Source organism: Gasterosteus aculeatus, chromosome 9 (genome assembly GCF_964276395.1).
Source record: "Gasterosteus aculeatus chromosome 9, fGasAcu3.hap1.1, whole genome shotgun sequence".
NCBI lineage: Eukaryota > Metazoa > Chordata > Actinopteri > Perciformes > Gasterosteidae > Gasterosteus > Gasterosteus aculeatus.
In genome coordinates, this window is record NC_135696.1 from 13,025,777 (window position 1) to 13,043,526 (window position 17,750).

A 17,750-nucleotide genomic window follows, 5' to 3' on the forward strand; every position below is an offset into this window, starting at 1 on the left:
TTTGTCTTTGTTGATGCTTTATTAATATAATTTGTCATTAAAAAGAAAGAAGCAGAAGAAATTGTGGATTGTAAAACACAATCTGCACATGCATTTTTTGATTAAATGTACGTTTTGCAAATGCAAACAAAGATAGAGCAACAGAGTGAAAGATACTACTAACTACTTTCAGGATCATAATCAAATCAGAGAGTGGCCCTCTCACCACTCTCAATGTCAGCTGCTGAACCTGATGGACCGACTGGCTTGGCGTACTTCCCCGTCCCGAGAAGGACCCCGTTTCTGGTGTGGAAGACCTTGGCCAGAGAGGAACTCATGGGGGACGGTATGTAGTCCTGACATTCGTCACCGCTGAGACTTGGTGCACACTCAACTTCGTACGAAAAGAAGAAGGTGCCGTAATCAAACATGCAAGAGTCCCTATGTTTCCCCTTATGCAAACCAAATGAGCACTTGCCTAAAAGATCACTATTCCAGTAGGAGTCCTCATCATAAACAGTGAACTGAAGTTTGTTTTTCATGTTGATGTGAATGCTTGCAAACTGAAAAGTCTCGGTCCATCTAGGATAGTCATTGTTACTAATGATGGCGGTGCGTTTAGTCTGATCTCCATATCTCACTTCCACTGAACCATCTGTCTGAGTCCACTTATCACCACACAGCCCATCTGCATAGAGCTTGAAGACCTTCAATGTTGCCAAACCTTTCCCAGCAGGACAGCAGTTATGCTTGATATTTGAATTACTGTCGCAAACACATGCACAAGGATCCCTTTTGCTGGATCTGTGACCAATCTGACAGGATCCTGAGCATTGTTTTAACACTGCGTTATCCACGATGTACTTCTCCACCTCCTGTTTCAGTCCAGCTCTGGCAGAATGATCAATTGGCAGTAAGGTGTGCAGGGGGTCTATGCTGTATTTCACCACATCAGGTAAGGTCTGCAGTGATTGTTGCCCTTCTCTATAGACAGAGGGGCTAGATAGACCATTAAAGAGAATGTCCCCCCTAATGTCTCCACCGATGACGTCTGCACTGCGCTCGTGAAATGTGCCGCTGAAACTTTGACCGAAGCCCAACTTCTTCTTCTTTGACTTACAGTGTTGGTACCTTGCATCGATGCTGGCTATGTTTCCAAAGCCAACAGAAGCCTCAACGAACAAACAGTTAGCGACCTCTGTGGACGACAGTCCTTGCATGCTTGCCTGACAGGTCTTGACAGAAGTGATTGCTTTTATTTGCCCACCTAGAGACACTTGTGTTATGAAATGTGTACCATATGTGTCAATCAGACTGCGATAGTTTGATATTGCGTTATGCGAATACGGTGGGAGGGAGTTCACAGCAGATTTGAAGTCTTGACTCAGTGGAGGACTTGTTGTCATTCTGTAGCTGTGGAGCACAGGAAGTAAATTAATCAGCAACAGTTCATCAAAGTCCCATTATACATAACATTACATTTAGCTGATGCTTTTATTCAAAGCGACCATCATTGCATTTAACCCATCCCACACAGTGAGAGCTGTGTGCTGCCCGGGGAGCAGTCAGGGGTTGGATGTCTTGGTCAGGGACACTTCGACATGGGACATGAAGCAGCCAGGGTTCGAATCGCCAACCCTGCGGTACCCGGCGCACCCTATCTACTCCATGCGCTAAGGTTGCACCATTTTATTAACTGATATTGTTGTTTGCAAAATTGTTGTCTATCCAGGACACTATGAAACAAACAATTTCTGTCAAATGACCAAATAAATGCATACTTGAGGCCAAAAAGACAAAAATCTGTCCATGTACTTACTTATACAAGGTACAGTCGACGGAATGGCGAACAAAGGTGTAGCGGTCTTCTTTTGACTTTTGCATGGCAAAGGTGGACTCTTTGGAGTGGGAACCTCCGAATCCGACGCCGAGAGTAACAGTAAGAGAAGGGTCTACAGGAAATTTGAGGCCGATCTTCCAATCGTTGGACACAGCTGAGGTGGAGTCATTGACTAGAGTTTCAGCCGAATTGTAGACCAGACTGGAGACCTTCAAACTGCACTTCGGGAGGACTCTCCAGTCCAGCACGGCGGCTGGGACCTTCTGACTCGCTCCGTTCATGAAGTTGTTGTTATACATTCTGCAAGTGCCGTTGCCGAGATTCCATGTTTCCGTGTCGATGACATAGGCGCCTTTCCGCTCCATTTTGACGATGTCGAAGCCTTCTCCTCCCAGGTTGTAACCCGGGACAAAGCGAGCCTTCTCACACTGCTGCGGAGTACCAATGAAGGGCACACTGACTGACAGACACAGAGGGCTCCACGCCCAGCTGAGGAGCATGACATGCCACAGCCTCGCCATCTGTGTGGAGGAAAAATCAGAATAACACAGAATAAGTTGATCAATGTTGATTTCAGTGTGCTAGATAACTCAAATCAAGTCCCGGCTGCCCCATGTCCCATGTTGAAGTGTCCCTGAGAAAAGACACCTAACCCCTAATTGCTCCCCAGGCAAAAATGTAAAATGCCATGGGTTAAAATGTAATGTAAGTCGCTTTGGATAAAAGCGTCAGCTAAATGACCTGTAATGTAATGTAATGTAAAATCTAAACTTAGGGGTCTCACCGGGACTGTTGACAGCAATGTAAAAGTGTACAAATGTAACCAGTGTAAAAATGTAAAATCTAAACTTAGGGGTCTCACCGGGACTGTTGACAGCAAGCTCTGTTCTATGACCCACAATATCTGAACCCATTTATACTGTCGACGTGGAGGCGGAGTGTTGATTACCTGCGCATGGGATTTACACATATCTTCTCTTTTTAACCATCTGCATGTGTTTGCGGTTGAGCAATGTTTTTTGGCCTGTGGGTGGTTGTGAAAGATTGGGTGACAACGCACCTTTTCAAGTGTTGTTTGTCCTACTTTGATACATTTGTGTCAAACATTTGACCACATCATAGTTTATTTTTATCTTACCTGCATGTGTTCTAACTCTACTCTCATTTCAGATCCTCCCACATCCCCCCAACAGCTCATTACCCTCCCCTGGTTCTTCTTGCCCTCCTCCACTTATCATTTAAGCATGTCACATTCTGTTGTTTTCTGATAGATTGTCTTGTGTGTTTTCCAGCATTTTCTCAGTTAGCCTGATATACTTCTGTTCTGACCTTGCCTGTCTTTCGACCACCAGTTCCCTGTGTGCTCCTCCTCGGATTTACAGTAATTGCCTGCCTTATTGCCATCCTGGTTTCGACTGCGTGTTCTCGTCTACGGATTCCCCGCCTGCACCTCTGGTTTTGTTCGCCTGCTGACCGATCTCACGGTTCTGACCTTGCCTGAACTAATCGTTGTCTGAGTCGTGCTTTTGGGTTCCATTGTGCACCAGTACCAGTAAGCGCTCTAATTTGTTGTTTGAATGAAAAACAATACTCATACAAATTAAGCCACAGAGACTGCTCATTGATATCAAATGATTCAACTAAAACACGACACCGTTTGAAGTAGTAGAGCAAACTGCTTTTTATTGGTGGAATGTGGGATACGGTATTACCAAATGTAACTCCACCCTTTCTTGTTAAAGTATAAGCTGCTGGATGAAAAAGATGCACTGTGTACGGTAGCAAAAAGTTGTGCAAAATATAATGCTCCTCCATTTACATTATTTTAAATGTGTTAAAAAAGCCACCAGCTAAATTCCAACAATTGGCAGACACTGTCAAAGTAACACTGCTTCTGTTTATTCTGTGACGGCCCTTTGGTTTTAAGCAGGGCCTTTGTTGATATTTGTTGATAATAAAGTACACATGCCATCTGCAACCATGTGTCTCTCCATTTCTGTCATGGCCCATGAGCCGGGTCGTGACAATTCTCATTTGTGGTGTTGGCCTTAAGTTAACGATAACCATCGACATGGTTATTGTGACTTCAATTGAGGGCTGTGTGGTCGATGTTTGTTTTAATAGTTTGTCTATTTCATTAAAACCATCTCAATCATTCATTCACATCGCTCAAGACGTCCACCTTAATTGTCCAGTTGCGAAAGCTCGCATTGCCTGAAAACGATCATTTGTGGGATTTCCGGTCTAATACCATAGATGGTAACGCTTAAACACTTGAACATGTTGTTAAAATACTGGGGACATCCCCAGACACGCACACAAACTTCACAAAACAACATGTTCTAATGCAGAGTTGGGGCTGCAAGCTTGAAGATGAATCCCACTTTAAAACACTATAAATAGACAAATCCTTAAATCTATATTTTGCCTAAAATGGTATATGCAATCATGAACCGTTACCGTTAAAAGCATCAAAAGATGATAAATTTGTTAGATAGAATTGTGTGTATCTTAATAATGGTCATTTAATGTTTCACCATCACAGAGGAAACGTGTATCATGTTTCAATAGAACTTCGAACCACAATGTCTCACCTTTGGTGTTAGTTCAGTTGTGTTCGTCAGACACATTTATCACAGTCTTTAGTGAGTGAATTAATCAAATGTGTAAGCTGCGGTAAAAGTAGCTTTGTCCTATATGGGGGATTTTATACCAATAAAAGTAGCACCATAGTGGCAGCTATTCAGAGAAGTCCAATAAATTAGTGTAAAGAATCATACTATTTTTGCAGGTTGAACTCGTAACTACAAACTATGTACACTTGAATATATTGTGTGTGGGGCATTGGACCTTCAATCTCTTGCTTATTTGGGACATCAAAAGAAAAGAGCACCATCAGTCATGATTGTGTGTGGAACATTAGTGCTATTTCACATTCATGGCGGCACACAGTCTGCAGAGAGTTACTGCTAATTTTTGTTCGGCTTTTGTTAGATTTCTTGTGATTTTAATAGTTGTTTGTGTTTTTTGGCTCTTTACATACTGATTTTATTTTAAAGCTCTTTGTAACTTGTTTTTAAAGGGTGCTATACATCTTAATCTATTCTCATTTTTTGTATAGGCGAGTGACATTTTAGATACAAAACAAAATCCAACTGTCTTTTTTAGAAAAACTAACTTTAAATTGTTAATGAATTTCAAAATGTGAAATGAATTACTTCATTGGTTTTAATCTGTTGACAGTTCTACTTTAGATATGTGGTGGTTGAATAAATGTAACTGAATAGTGCATTTAGCAAGGAGCGTAAAAATCGAAGTTGTAACTTTAAACAGTCACAGTCATCTCGAGAGAAGAATACAACACTTCCTGTGTCACTCAACGACTCCGTGCTCTCTGTCAGGGCTGCAAGTTTGCAGATGCATCACACCCGAAAACACATAAAGGAATCTCAAACTATACAATGGCTGATGTGTGAAATCATCACAAACTATTGTTTAACAAAGTTTGTGGACTGCTTTATGTAGGAATAATCAAAGACGTATAACCTTACTTAGAAGACAATTCCCACAGAACGCTAGCAGCCCTTCAATACCACAGGAACTAAAAGGTCAAACCTTGCCTGCCTCTCCCCCCTATTTGACACCTTTTCTCGTGGGGTTGCAGTAATGTAACTGCAATGAGGAAGCACAGTCGGTAAATGGAATTTTAGGTGGGTTCAAGTAGCACTCAACACCCACAACTGATTGTAAAAAACTTTTTATTACACCTCGAACATCTCAGCAATGACAACAAAACGACAGCAGCCTGAAAAAAAGAGAATTCCTGCATTTTTTTCTCTATAATGGATGCATTAATTTGTAAATATATTTGATTTTAGCTCTGACAAAGGTGGAGCTAAATGTCATTTGTTTTTGTACAGCTGACTTGTGATATTCTCCCCACTAATAATGTTATGTAACCTAACGACACATCATAATAAATGACTTGATTACAGATTGTATTAATAATCTTCATCTGTAACGTATACTTGATGATAGTGTAGAGGTTATAATATTCCCCTCTGCACTGTAGGGGAGTCGTGGTATGAGTAAATAGCATATACAGGAAATTAAGCACAAAAACAGTCCCTCAGAACAGTTCTTAGGCACTTGAGTTGATGTATTCACTGACTTTCCATCACTTTATATAACGTACAACTACACACTAAGTATCCATATGCACCTGCTTAATGATGAGGATTATTGTGAGGATTGGAGGGTTGTCACATTGTTTTCTGATAGAGGTCCAGTTAGTACAGACTTGGTTTCCTTGTTAAGATGAAGAAGTTCACCCTCTGCTGCTGCTCATCCAGCACTACAGGCAGCCTCCCATCTCCACTCTGATAATCTGAAATCTATATTGTTACCACAGAGGGGCACTAGTTCCATGAAGAAATGACTAGAAATGGGACAAGGCTGAACTTCAAAGCAAATCTTCAATCTTATAAAAAACAACGGAAACCTTCTGTGTTTCTCTTTGAAATAATTATACAATCTATGTTGGTAAATGAAAATAATGAAGCAGTAAGTAACATTATCATAAGGAATCTGTTTTATGGTGGATTATTTATATAAAATGAGTCTTGAGTCCATAAACTGATGAGGTGACATCAAAACATGTATAAGCCAGTGTTTATCAGTGATGGTCTCTCCTTGAGCAGTATGTCTTCTACCTTCTGTCTAAACACACGTTTCTGAACTAGAGCTGAGTGACACGAGGGAATTGATGTATCCTCCGTCTATTTTTAACACAGAGCGCAGGTGTGCCGATACACACAGCAAAATGATTGGTTGTGATCTTCATAGGACTCTTTGTGCTGTACACACACACACACACACACACACACACACACACACACACACACAAAGAAGACGATACAGATGCAAACATGAAAACAAACACACATATATTGATCTATATGGATTTTCTTGCAGCGTAGTTGCACACTGCACATGCATATGTAGCCTATAGCCTAATAAATGAGTCCATGAAACAAGCAAAAATGGACGTGACTTGAGAAAAGCACCAATGAATTTTCATTTGATTTGATTTATTAAAAACCATATTTAATTAAAACAGCTGACATGACAAAAACATGGACATGTCCGTTCATCATTCACACTACAAAACTGTCATGAACGTTGGAGTAACATATATCAGTGATTACGGCAAAGTTTTATATGTATGTTTATTTATTTGTGAGAAGCGGAAACGTTTGGACTCCGTCGTAGCTTCTGTATTTATAAGTATGCATTTCAACGTTGCAAACCACAAAATCAACATTAAAGATGAGAATAAAATGGACACTGGGGTTTGTCTTTGTTGATGCTTTATTAGTATAATTTGTCATTAAAAAGAAAGAAGCAGAAGAAATTGTGGATTGTAAAACACAATCTGCACATGCATTTTTTGATTAAATGTACGTTTTGCAAATGCAAACAAAGATAGAGCAACAGAGTGAAAGATACTATTAACTACTTTCAGGATCATAATCAAATCAGAGAGTGGCCCTCTCACCACTCTCAATGTCAGCTGCTGAACCTGATGGACCGACTGGCTTGGCGTACTTCCCCGTCCCGAGAAGGACCCCGTTTCTGGTGTGGAAGACCTTGGCCAGAGAGGAACTCATGGGGGACGGTATGTAGTCCTGACATTCGTCACCGCTGAGACTTGGTGCACACTCAACTTCGTACGAAAAGAAGAAGGTGCCGTAATCAAACATGCAAGAGTCCCTATGTTTCCCCTTGCGCAAACCAAATGAGCACTCGCCTAAAAGATCACTATTCCAGTAGGAGTCCTCATCATAAACAGTGAACTGAAGTTTGTTTTTCATGTTGATGTGAATGCTTGCAAACTGAAAAGTCTCGGTCCATCTAGGATAGTCATTGTTACTAATGATGGCGGTGCGTTTAGTCTGATCTCCATATCTCACTTCCACTGAACCATCTGTCTGAGTCCACTTATCACCATACAGCCCATCTGCATAGAGCTTGAAGACCTTCAATGTTGCCAAACCTTTCCCAGCAGGACAGCAGTTATGCTGGATATTTGAATTACTGTCGCAAACACATGCACAAGGATCCCTTTTGCTGGATCTGTGACCAATCTGACAGGATCCTGAGCATTGTTTTAACACTGCGTTATCCACGATGTACTTCTCCACCTCCTGTTTCAGTCCAGCTCTGGCAGAATGATCAATTGGCAGTAAGGTGTGCAGGGGGTCTATGCTGTATTTCACCACATCAGGTAAGGTCTGCAGTGATTGTTGCCATTCTCTATAGACAGAGGGGCTAAATAGACCATTAAAGAGAATGTCCCCCCTAATGTCTCCACCGATGACGTCTGCACTGCGCTCGTGAAATGTGCCGCTGAAACTTTGACCGAAGCCCAACTTCTGCTTCTTTGACTTACAGTGTTGGTACCTTGCATCGATGCTGGCTATGTTTCCAAAGCCAACAGAAGCCTCAACGAACAAACAGTTAGCGACCTCTGTGGACGACAGTCCCTGCATGCTTGCCTGACAGGTCTTGACAGAAGTGATTGCTTTTATTTGCCCACCTAGAGACACTTGTGTTATGAAATGTGTACCATATGTGTCAATCAGACTGCGATAGTTTGATATTGCGTTATGCGAATACGGTGGGAGGGAGTTCACAGCAGATTTGAAGTCTTGACTCAGTGGAGGACTTGATGTCATTCTGTAGCTGTGGAGCACAGGAAGTAAAATAATCAGCAACTGATAACGTTGTTCGCAAAATTACTGTCTATCCAGGACACTATGAAACAAACAATTTCTGTCAATTGGCATTGGCATTGTCAATACATGCATACTTGAGGCCAAAAAGACAAAAATCTGTTCATGTACTTACTTATACAAGGTACAGTCGACGGAATGGCGAACAAAGGTGTAGCGGTCTTCTTTTGACTTTTGCATGGCAAAGGTGGACTCTTTGGAGTGGGAACCTCCGAATCCGACGCCGAGAGTAACAGTAAGAGAAGGGTCTACAGGAAATTTGAGGCCGATCTTCCAATCGTTGGACACAGCTGAGGTGGAGTCATTGACTAGAGTTTCAGCCGAATTGTAGACCAGACTGGAGACCTTCAAACTGCACTTCGGGAGGACTCTCCAGTCCAGCACGGCGGCTGGGACCTTCTGACTCGCTCCGTTCATGAAGTTGTTGTTATACATTCTGCAAGTGCCGTTGCCGAGATTCCATGTTTCCGTGTCGATGACATAGGCGCCTTTCCACTCCATTTTGACGATGTCGAAGCCTTCTCCTCCCAGGTTGTAACCCGGGACAAAGCGAGCCTTCTCACACTGCTGCGGAGTACCAATGAAGGGCACACTGACTGACAGACACAGAGGGCTCCACGCCCAGCTGAGGAGCATGACATGCCACAGCCTCGCCATCTGTGTGGAGGAAAAATCAGAATAACACAGAATAAGTTGATCAATGTTGATTTCAGTGTGCTAGATAACTCAAATCAAAATTCTGGGGTCTCACCGGGACTGTTGACAGCAAGCTCTGTTCTATGACCTACGATATCTGACCCCAGTTATAGTGTCGATGTGGAGGTGGAGCGTCGATTACCTGCGCATGTGATTGACACATATCGTCTTCTTTTTTAACCATCTGCATGTGTTTCCATATGTGTTTTTTTTGGACTGTGGGAGGTTGCAAGTGTTGTTTGTTCTGCTTTTGATACATTTGCTTCTCATCTGATCTTTAATGCACTTTAGGGCTCCTTCTATTGACCTGTAATGAAAAACAGTATACACATACAAATCTAAGTTCAAGACACATAGACTGCTCATTGATATAGAATGATTAAACTAAGAAAAAAACACAATTTGAACCATTTGAAGTAGTACAGCAAAATGTACTTTTTTATTGAAGGACTGTGGTACAACATGGAAAATTCCACCAGTTGGCAGACACCTGGTCAAAGTAACTGCGTGTTCTCATTTGTGGTGTTGGCCTTTATTTAACGTTAGCCATCGTCATGTTCATTGTGACTTCAATTGAGGGCTGTATGCTCCATGTTTGTTTTAATAGTTTATCTATTTGCTTAAAACCAGAAAGAGGAAAAAAACGTTCTTTTAAATTTATCCTCCGTGCCATTAGAGTAGATTTCTGCAGGAGAGCATGCAGCAGCTCTTTTCTGTAGCTACTGTAGATACATTGGTATTTGCGTACCGTGCACTGAACAGATCAGGTCCAGTCTACATCCAAAACCCAGTTAAACCCTACGCCCCTGCACGCTCGCCTTGTTCTGTTTCTTGCCCTAGTGTTCTGGAGTCCCGACCCCCCGCCTGCTTGCTCTCTGATGTCATTACCCCCCACCAGACTCAACCCTGTCCTGTGCACCTTTTTGCGTGAATATATCATTTACCCTCAACCGTGACTCCTGTGTGCTGCGCTTTGGTCCACGTTCATTCACCTGGTCATAACAATTTTATCCCAATAGATATATACCCGATATTAGATGAAAATGGTTAACCTCTTGAACATGCCGTTAAAATACTGGAGACATCCCCAGACACGCATACAAGCAAGCTTGAAGATGAATCACACTTTAAAACACTAAGAAACTACACAAATACAAAAATCTATATTTTGAATGAATCGGCACAATCATCAACCGCGGTTAGAAAAAGCATCAAAAGATGATACATTTGGTAGCTAAACACAATTCTATCTTCTTTAATGTTTTATCATCACAGAGGAAATGTGTGTCCTGTTCCCCTACAACTTACAAACCACAATGTCACACATTTGGTGTTAGTTCAGTTTTGTTTATCTGACACATTTATCATTGTCAATAAAATGTGGAAGCTGTGGGGAAAAGTATCTTGAAATCTGAATAAAGTGGAACCTAGTGGCAGCTATTCAGAGAAGTCCACCAAGTTAGTGTAAAGAATGATACTATCTTTGCAGGTTTAACTCGTAACTACAAACTATGTACACTTAAACATATTTTGTGTGGGGTATTAGATATTAGACATTTGACCTCTTGCTTAGTTGGGACATCAAAAGAACATAACATGTGGAACATAAGAATCAATAATTCATTGATTTATGTTCATTATTATTTTTTATAAGTATTACTTATTTGGATAAATTAAATGAGATTAGCTTTTCTTTGGGGAGTCTCTTTCTGTTAATAGTAATTATATCCACTGATTGTGAGTGTAGAACAATTAAACTTGCAACTGGGAGCATATTTATTTCTTCATCCTGGCTTTTAACATGAAGGTTGTAAAAGTGCTAAAAGGTGCAACAAATAGCAACAGTGCTGTCGGATGGAGAGCACTAGATAAAGCCTGCCAAGTTTTCAGCGGTATGTTAACTCCCCCACACATAACAATAAAACTCTGGACTCTTTTCAACAGGTCTCAGCCTTCATGTGTGTCCTCCACCCACCTCATTTCCCAAGCACCTCTAATGCCTTGAGTCCCCCCCATCTGTCCTCCCCGGTGAGCTTCATGGGCACACAGATAGATAGATAGATAGATAGATACTTTATTGATCTCTCAAGGGGGAAATTTTGGTATCACAACAGCATGTATAGGGAAGAAAATATAATAAAAAGATACACATTATATACAATATAATAAGATAGAAATATTAAATTAAATTAAATAAACTAAAACTGAAACAAAAGAATAACCTTCTAAAAGAGAAAATAATAATAATTTGTAAAAGGAGAAGAGGAAGAGGAAAGAGCAGCAACATCACAGCAGTACAGGGTTGTTATTGTCATTATTTAGCCAGGGATGATTTATTCTAGAGTGTTATTGCACTGGGCAGGAATGATCTCCTGTATCGGCCCTTGAAGCTGAAGGAGCTCCTTGAGCTGAAGGAGTCTGTTGGAGAACGTGCTCCGCTGTCCCTGTAGCAGGTGGTGGAGGGGTTGGTCAGGATTATCCAATATGGATAACAGTTTCTTCAGTGACCTCCCCTCCAACACCTTTTCCAAGCTGTCCTGTTTGCAGCCAATGATGGAGCCGGCCTTCTTAACAAGTCTGTTGGTGTCACCGGCTCCAATGCTGCTTCCCCAGCAGACCACGGCGAAGTACAAAGCACTGGCCACAACAGACTGATAGAACATCTCCAACATCTTGCTGCACACATGGAAGGATCGAAGCTTCCTCAGGAAAAAGAGTCGACTCATCCCCTTCCTGTAGACGGCGTTGATGTTGGTCTTCCAGTTCAGTTTGTTGTCGATGGAGACACCCAGGTACTTGTAGTCCTCGACCATGGCCACCTCCTCTCCCAGAACCCTCAGCGGTAGCGGAGTCGTCGTCTTCCTCCCGAAGTCGACCACCATCTCTCTGGTATTGGCCATGTTCAGGAGCAGGTGATTTCTGCCCGCCCACACACCAGTCCTCCACTACTGCCCTGTACTCCTCCTCCCGTCCATCCCTTATACACCCTACCACTGCAGAGTCATCAGAGAATTTCTGCAGATGGCAGGCCTCTGAGTTATACTGGAAGTCAGTGGTATATAAGGTGAACAGGAAGGGAGACAGAACAGTTCCCTGTGGAGCTCCAGTACCACTGACCACCGTATCAGACAGCACGCTGCCCAGTCGGACAGACTGTGGCCTGCCTGTCAGGTAGTCAGTGATCCAGGAGACAGTGGACGAGTCCACCCCCACCACCCGCAACATCTCACTCAGCAGCAGTGGTTGGATGGTGTTGAAGGCACTGGAGAAATCAAAGAAAGTTATTCTCACAGAGCCACCCTTTCCATCCAGGTGCGACTGGGCTCGTTGCAGCAGGTAGATGATGGCATCATCCACTCCCACACGAGGCTGGTATGCAAACTGCAGCGGGTCAAGTGAAGATTTCACCTGCGGCCAGAGGCGGGCCAAGACCAGCCTCTCCAGCACCTTCATCACATGGGATGTGAGGGCAACCGGTCGATAGTCATTAAGGCCAGATGGAGTCGTCTTCTCGGGAACCGGAACCAGGCACGACGTCTTCCACAGCACCGGGACCTTCTGCTGCTTCAGGCTCAGGTTGAAGAGGGGTTGAAGGACCTCAGCCAGCTGGAAAGCACAGGTCTTCAGGACCCTGGGGCTGATGCCATCAGGTCCTGCAGCCTTGCGTTGGTGGAGTCTCCTCAACTGTCTCCGAACCTGGTCAGTCGTTACTGAGAGGGGGGTGGGGGGTCACGGCGTCAGTTGGTGAAGGGCCCTTTGAAGTGGCCTCACAGTCCATGCCGCTCACCAGGGGAGATAGAGGGGGTAGGTAGGAAGGCAGCAGAGGTGTGGGGGGGTGGAAGTTGGGGGCTCTGTGTCCATGCAGCTCACCAGAGGGGACCGGGGGGAGGGGGGAAGTCAGCTGAGGTGTTTGGGAGATGAGGTGTGAGGGGGAGCCTTCAACTTTGAAGGGCTCTTCCATCAGACGCCATGATCACCCTTTCCCAGCATCTCTGTGACAACTGGCCAAGTGAGGAGACGGCTGGAGGGATTCCACTAGTCCGAAGATTGCAGGACTTGGCGGAATCAGCCCCAGAGTCCTGAAGTCCTGCGCCATCCAGCCGTGTGAAGACCTGCAACACATCTTCACTTCCTGCAGGAAGTCGCGGTGCTGTGGAAGACGGCGTGCTTGGTTTCTCTTTCAGAGAAGTCGACTACATCAGGTCTCAATGACTATCGTCCTGTTAACCGCACATCTCCTGTGATGAAGGTGCGGAAGGCATCGTACTCTCCCACATATCTGCTCCGTTGCACCTGGACGGATACGGTGGCTCTTTGAGCTCTCCACTGCATTCCACGCCATCCAGCCACTGATGCACAGGGAGGAGCAGCAGGGGGTGGGGGGTTGGACACATCCACAGTCTCCTGGATCACTGATACCAGACATGTCAGCCGTATGGACCCTCCTTAAATGTGGAATGCCCAGGACACAAGAGATGTACAAAACACTTTTATTTTTTATTAAAACATTAAAGATAATTTAGATTTTAAATAAGTGAAATGTCCACCAGGGCGGCACGGTGGCATGGTGGTTAGCACTGTTGCCTCACAGCAAGAAGGTCCTGGGTTCGACTCCGCCCAGTGGCCTTTCTGTGTGTGCATGTTCTCCAGGTGTCTGTGTGGGTTCTCTCCAGGTTCTCCGGCTTCCTCCCACAGTCCAAAGACATGCTCTGGGGACTCAGGTTAATTGGGGACTTTATATTGCCCGTAGGTGTGTAAATGTGAGTGTGAATGGTTGTGTGTCTCTGTGCGATTGGCGATCAATCTAGGATGTACCCTGTCTCTCGCCCGAAGTTGGCTGGGATAGACTCCAGCCCCCCCCGCGACCCTGTGTGCAGGATAAGCAGTTTGACGATGGATGGATGGATGGAAATGTCCACCAGGAAAGTCAGTCACGGCCTCCCGGGAACAGTCCGCCACAACTCAGTCAGTCTAATGTACAAAGCGATAGGATTTGGGTAGATAATTCACTTTCGTTCATGCTGCATATTGTGAGTGTAATAATCCCTGTTGGCTTCTCGTGGTACCGATGGATGTCAGTGTACGTTCCAATCCGGAAATGGTAATGGTAATCAGCAACCGTCACTTAACTCAGATTATCCAAAAACTGCAGCTCTCTGTGACAATGGCTTCCATCTGTCGCCGGCCCGTTTGGTTCGCCTGCCACCAGTCTCATTGTCCCTGCCATGTTCCCCGAAGTCAGCAGCTTCCTCTTTTTTATACTCCTCCTCTTTGCCCCTCGATCCCGTGGATAGGTTGATTAATAATTGTCCATGTAATTAGTCCAGGTGAAAGCGATAGAGTGATTTGCTAGCCCAATGGGAAGCCTGTGTGGGATGTAGTAGTCCTTGCAACTCACACGGTGCACACTACGGTATAAGATCACGCAATGCACAGTGAACATACAAGATCACAGCAATCAATAAATGTCACAGCACACTAGTCACCGACAGTTTGGTTTAAGTAGATGTTATTTCCTGAACTCTAGTGGATTTTGGGGTGGTATGCTAAATATGTGCAATACCTGAACTCATTCTGATTTATGTTCATCTGATCATGACTTGTAGGGCCTTGAGCTGAACATTCAACCAGAAAACTACTGTTGTGCCTCAATGACTGCATATGTCTATGTACCACAATATAGCCTAATTAATAGACCTGTGTTTGAGATTTGACCAAGATACGTTGATTACTTGATTACTTGGTTTGATTACTATGGCATTCAACCAATTGTTAACTGAAACCTAACCTACATTGTTAATAATTGTATTCTCAAGAGCACTTAACTGATTTATGTTCAGCAAAAACACAAGATTAGTTAGGGAGTAATATTTTTCATTATTTCAAATCCTCCCACCACACGTTCCATCAAACAAAGAAGTGCAACAAATAAAGTGCTTATAGTGCTTAAACAGTAGCATTTTTAAGCAATACAACGTATCAACACATGACAAACACAACTAAAAATGAGGTATCAGATGCAGATTAGAAGCTGGTTGGGAGCAAGGTGCTCTCTTGCTGCTCGTTATGACAGCTGAGTTTACATTCACCACACAAAATCAAGTTCACACGCACAAACACAAACGAATAATTGCCTTCAGGATTTAAAGTTAACGAGAGTGAGTTCTTAATTGGACCATATTTTATGATCTCTGCTCAGATCGGAGATGGGGATTTTCTTCAGCGATAGATTATCTTCCCGAGTTTCTCGGTTGTCTGTCTTTGTAAACCTCTTTCGGCCACGTCTCCGCCCAAAATCAGATTTTTTTTTTTGCGTGAGAAATTGGATGTGTGGTGTGAAACCATAAAAAAACGTTGAAAAAACTGTCACACGACAAAACTGTGAGAGTTGGCAGCTATGCAATCAACCACAGACTGAACTGGAAGATAACATCAATGCTGTGTTCAAGAAAGGGATGAATAAACTCTTTTTCTTGAAACGTAGATCCTTCAGTGTCTGCAGCAACATTTAGGAGATTTTCTACCAGTCTGTCGTTGCCAGTTCACTTTAGTTCTCTCTAGTCTGCTGATGTAGCAGCATTAGAACAACTGACTTAATAAACTGCTTAAAAAGGCCGTCATTATTGGTGAAATTTACAATTGCAAGTGCAGTTCAGTTTTACAATTAGGGCTGTCAAAGTTAACGTGTTTATCTATGTGATTATTGTGGCCGAGACTAACGTCATCAAATTTCGTAACCCACTCAACGCAACTATGTTTTCTTCCAGTGTGCGTTGACCCCTGACCCCTGAAACCGCCACGTGCTGCAGTCTGTTGGATCGGAGAGACCGAGACGCTTGGCGACAGAGAAAGCTTTTTGCATTCGTGGTAAAAGTAACAGAGGCGCGATATACAGCGGAGGACTGTGCAGAGGGATTCCTCGACGTGCCAAACAGAATGGGGACCACTTTACGCACCGCTAGACACAAAGAGTTCTACGGTGGAATTCTGCCTTCGAAATGTGTGTAGTTTTGTGTTTAAAAGCAAATACAATTAAATTTCAGTGCCTGAAATGCCGTCTTTCTAAAGTTGGTGCTTGGAGATTTAGTCTTTTGAAAAAAAATAACTTTTAATCGCAATTAATGAATTTCAAAATGTAAAAGAGAATTACTTCATTTGTTTTAATCTGTTAACAGCTCTACTTTATATATGTGGCAGTTGAATAAATGTAACTGAATAGTGCATTTAGCGATGAGAGTACAAATCGAAGTTGTACCTTTAAACAGTCACCTCGAGAGAAGAATACAACACTTCCTGTGTCACTCAACGACTCCGTGCTCTCTGTCAGGGCTGCAAGTTTGCAGATGCATCACACCCGAAAACACATAAAAGAATCTCAAACTATACAATGGCTGATGTGTGAAATCATCACAAACTATTGTTTAACAACATTTGTGGACTGGACGTGTAACCTTACTTAGAAGACAATTCCCACAGAACGCTAGCAGCCCTTCTATACCACATAAACCAAAATGTCAAAGCTTGCCTGCTTCTCCCCCCTATTTGATACCTTTTCTCGTGGGGTTGCAGTAATGTAACTGCAATGAGGAAGTACAGTCTGTAAGTGGAATTTTAGGTGGGTTTAAGTCGCACCCAAGCCACAACTGATGATGATAAACTTGATTATTATTAGACCATGAACATCTCAGCAATGACGACGAAATGACAGCAGCCTGAAAAAAAGGGAAATACTGCATTTTTTTTGCTGTTTTTGTTAGATTTCTCTAACTTCTTCTTTGGCTTTGTGCATCTACTGATTTTATTTTGTGACTTGTTTTTAAAGGGCGCTATACAACTAAATCACATCTAATTTTTAGTAGGAATGTGACATTTTAAAAACAAAAACGAAATCAAACAGACATTATTTTGCAATTAACAAATATATTTGTTAAGTACAGTAATTGAATGTGGTTCTGTGGACCAATATTTAAAGCACATATAATGTAGCCCTTTTAATACACTTTTATTTTTGGGAGGATTGCACCTCCAGCTGCTGTTTATTATTTATTATAATAATTACAAAAACGTCTGACAGATTAATCAAAGATACAATGGCAACATTATGGTTGGGCTTATTTTGAATCCAAAAACTGCTTTTTGTCATGTAAGGTCTTGATACTGCAAGCCTTTAAAATCAACACTAGTGCCTGGGGGACTAATATTTTTGTCTAGTTTTAGTTGTTCCAATATATATATAAGGATGTGATTGTCAAGTCAGCAACAATATCTACAACCAGTTGTTGAATCAGTACTCACATAATTAATATAAGGAAATGAACTGAAGCATATAAGTACTCCAAATGTTTTACTTAAAGTACGAACATCAAAATATACTTGAAGCACAAAAATGAAAAGTACTCATTATGCAGAAAGCTTCTTTCTTAATATTTTTGTATCATCAT

General features: G+C 42.6%; 2 protein-coding genes across 3 annotated transcripts; both read right to left on the reverse strand.

Moving 5' to 3' along the window:
- On the reverse strand, positions 1-2,817 carry LOC120825817 (perforin-1-like). 2 transcript variants are annotated; one of them, XM_078108924.1, is made up of 3 exons: positions 2,682-2,817; positions 1,799-2,340; positions 1-1,392 (listed from the first exon to the last, which is right to left on the reverse strand). In XM_078108924.1, the coding sequence occupies exons 1-3, from the start codon at positions 2,787-2,789 to the stop codon at positions 186-188; spliced, it is 1,857 nt and encodes a 618-aa protein (XP_077965050.1). In that variant the 5' UTR covers positions 2,790-2,817; the 3' UTR covers positions 1-185. The 2 variants fall into 2 exon arrangements, with proteins under 2 accessions (XP_077965050.1, XP_077965049.1); XM_078108923.1 differs by having other exon boundaries at positions 2,604-2,711.
- A 4,357-nt stretch (positions 2,818-7,174) lies between these two features.
- Positions 7,175-9,453, reverse strand: LOC144411593 (perforin-1-like). Its single transcript, XM_078108925.1, has 3 exons — positions 9,365-9,453; positions 8,729-9,270; positions 7,175-8,563 (listed from the first exon to the last, which is right to left on the reverse strand). Exons 2-3 carry the CDS (start codon positions 9,268-9,270, stop codon positions 7,357-7,359), a joined length of 1,749 nt encoding a protein of 582 aa, XP_077965051.1. The 5' UTR covers positions 9,365-9,453; the 3' UTR covers positions 7,175-7,356.
- Between the last annotated feature and the right edge of the window lie 8,297 nt (positions 9,454-17,750).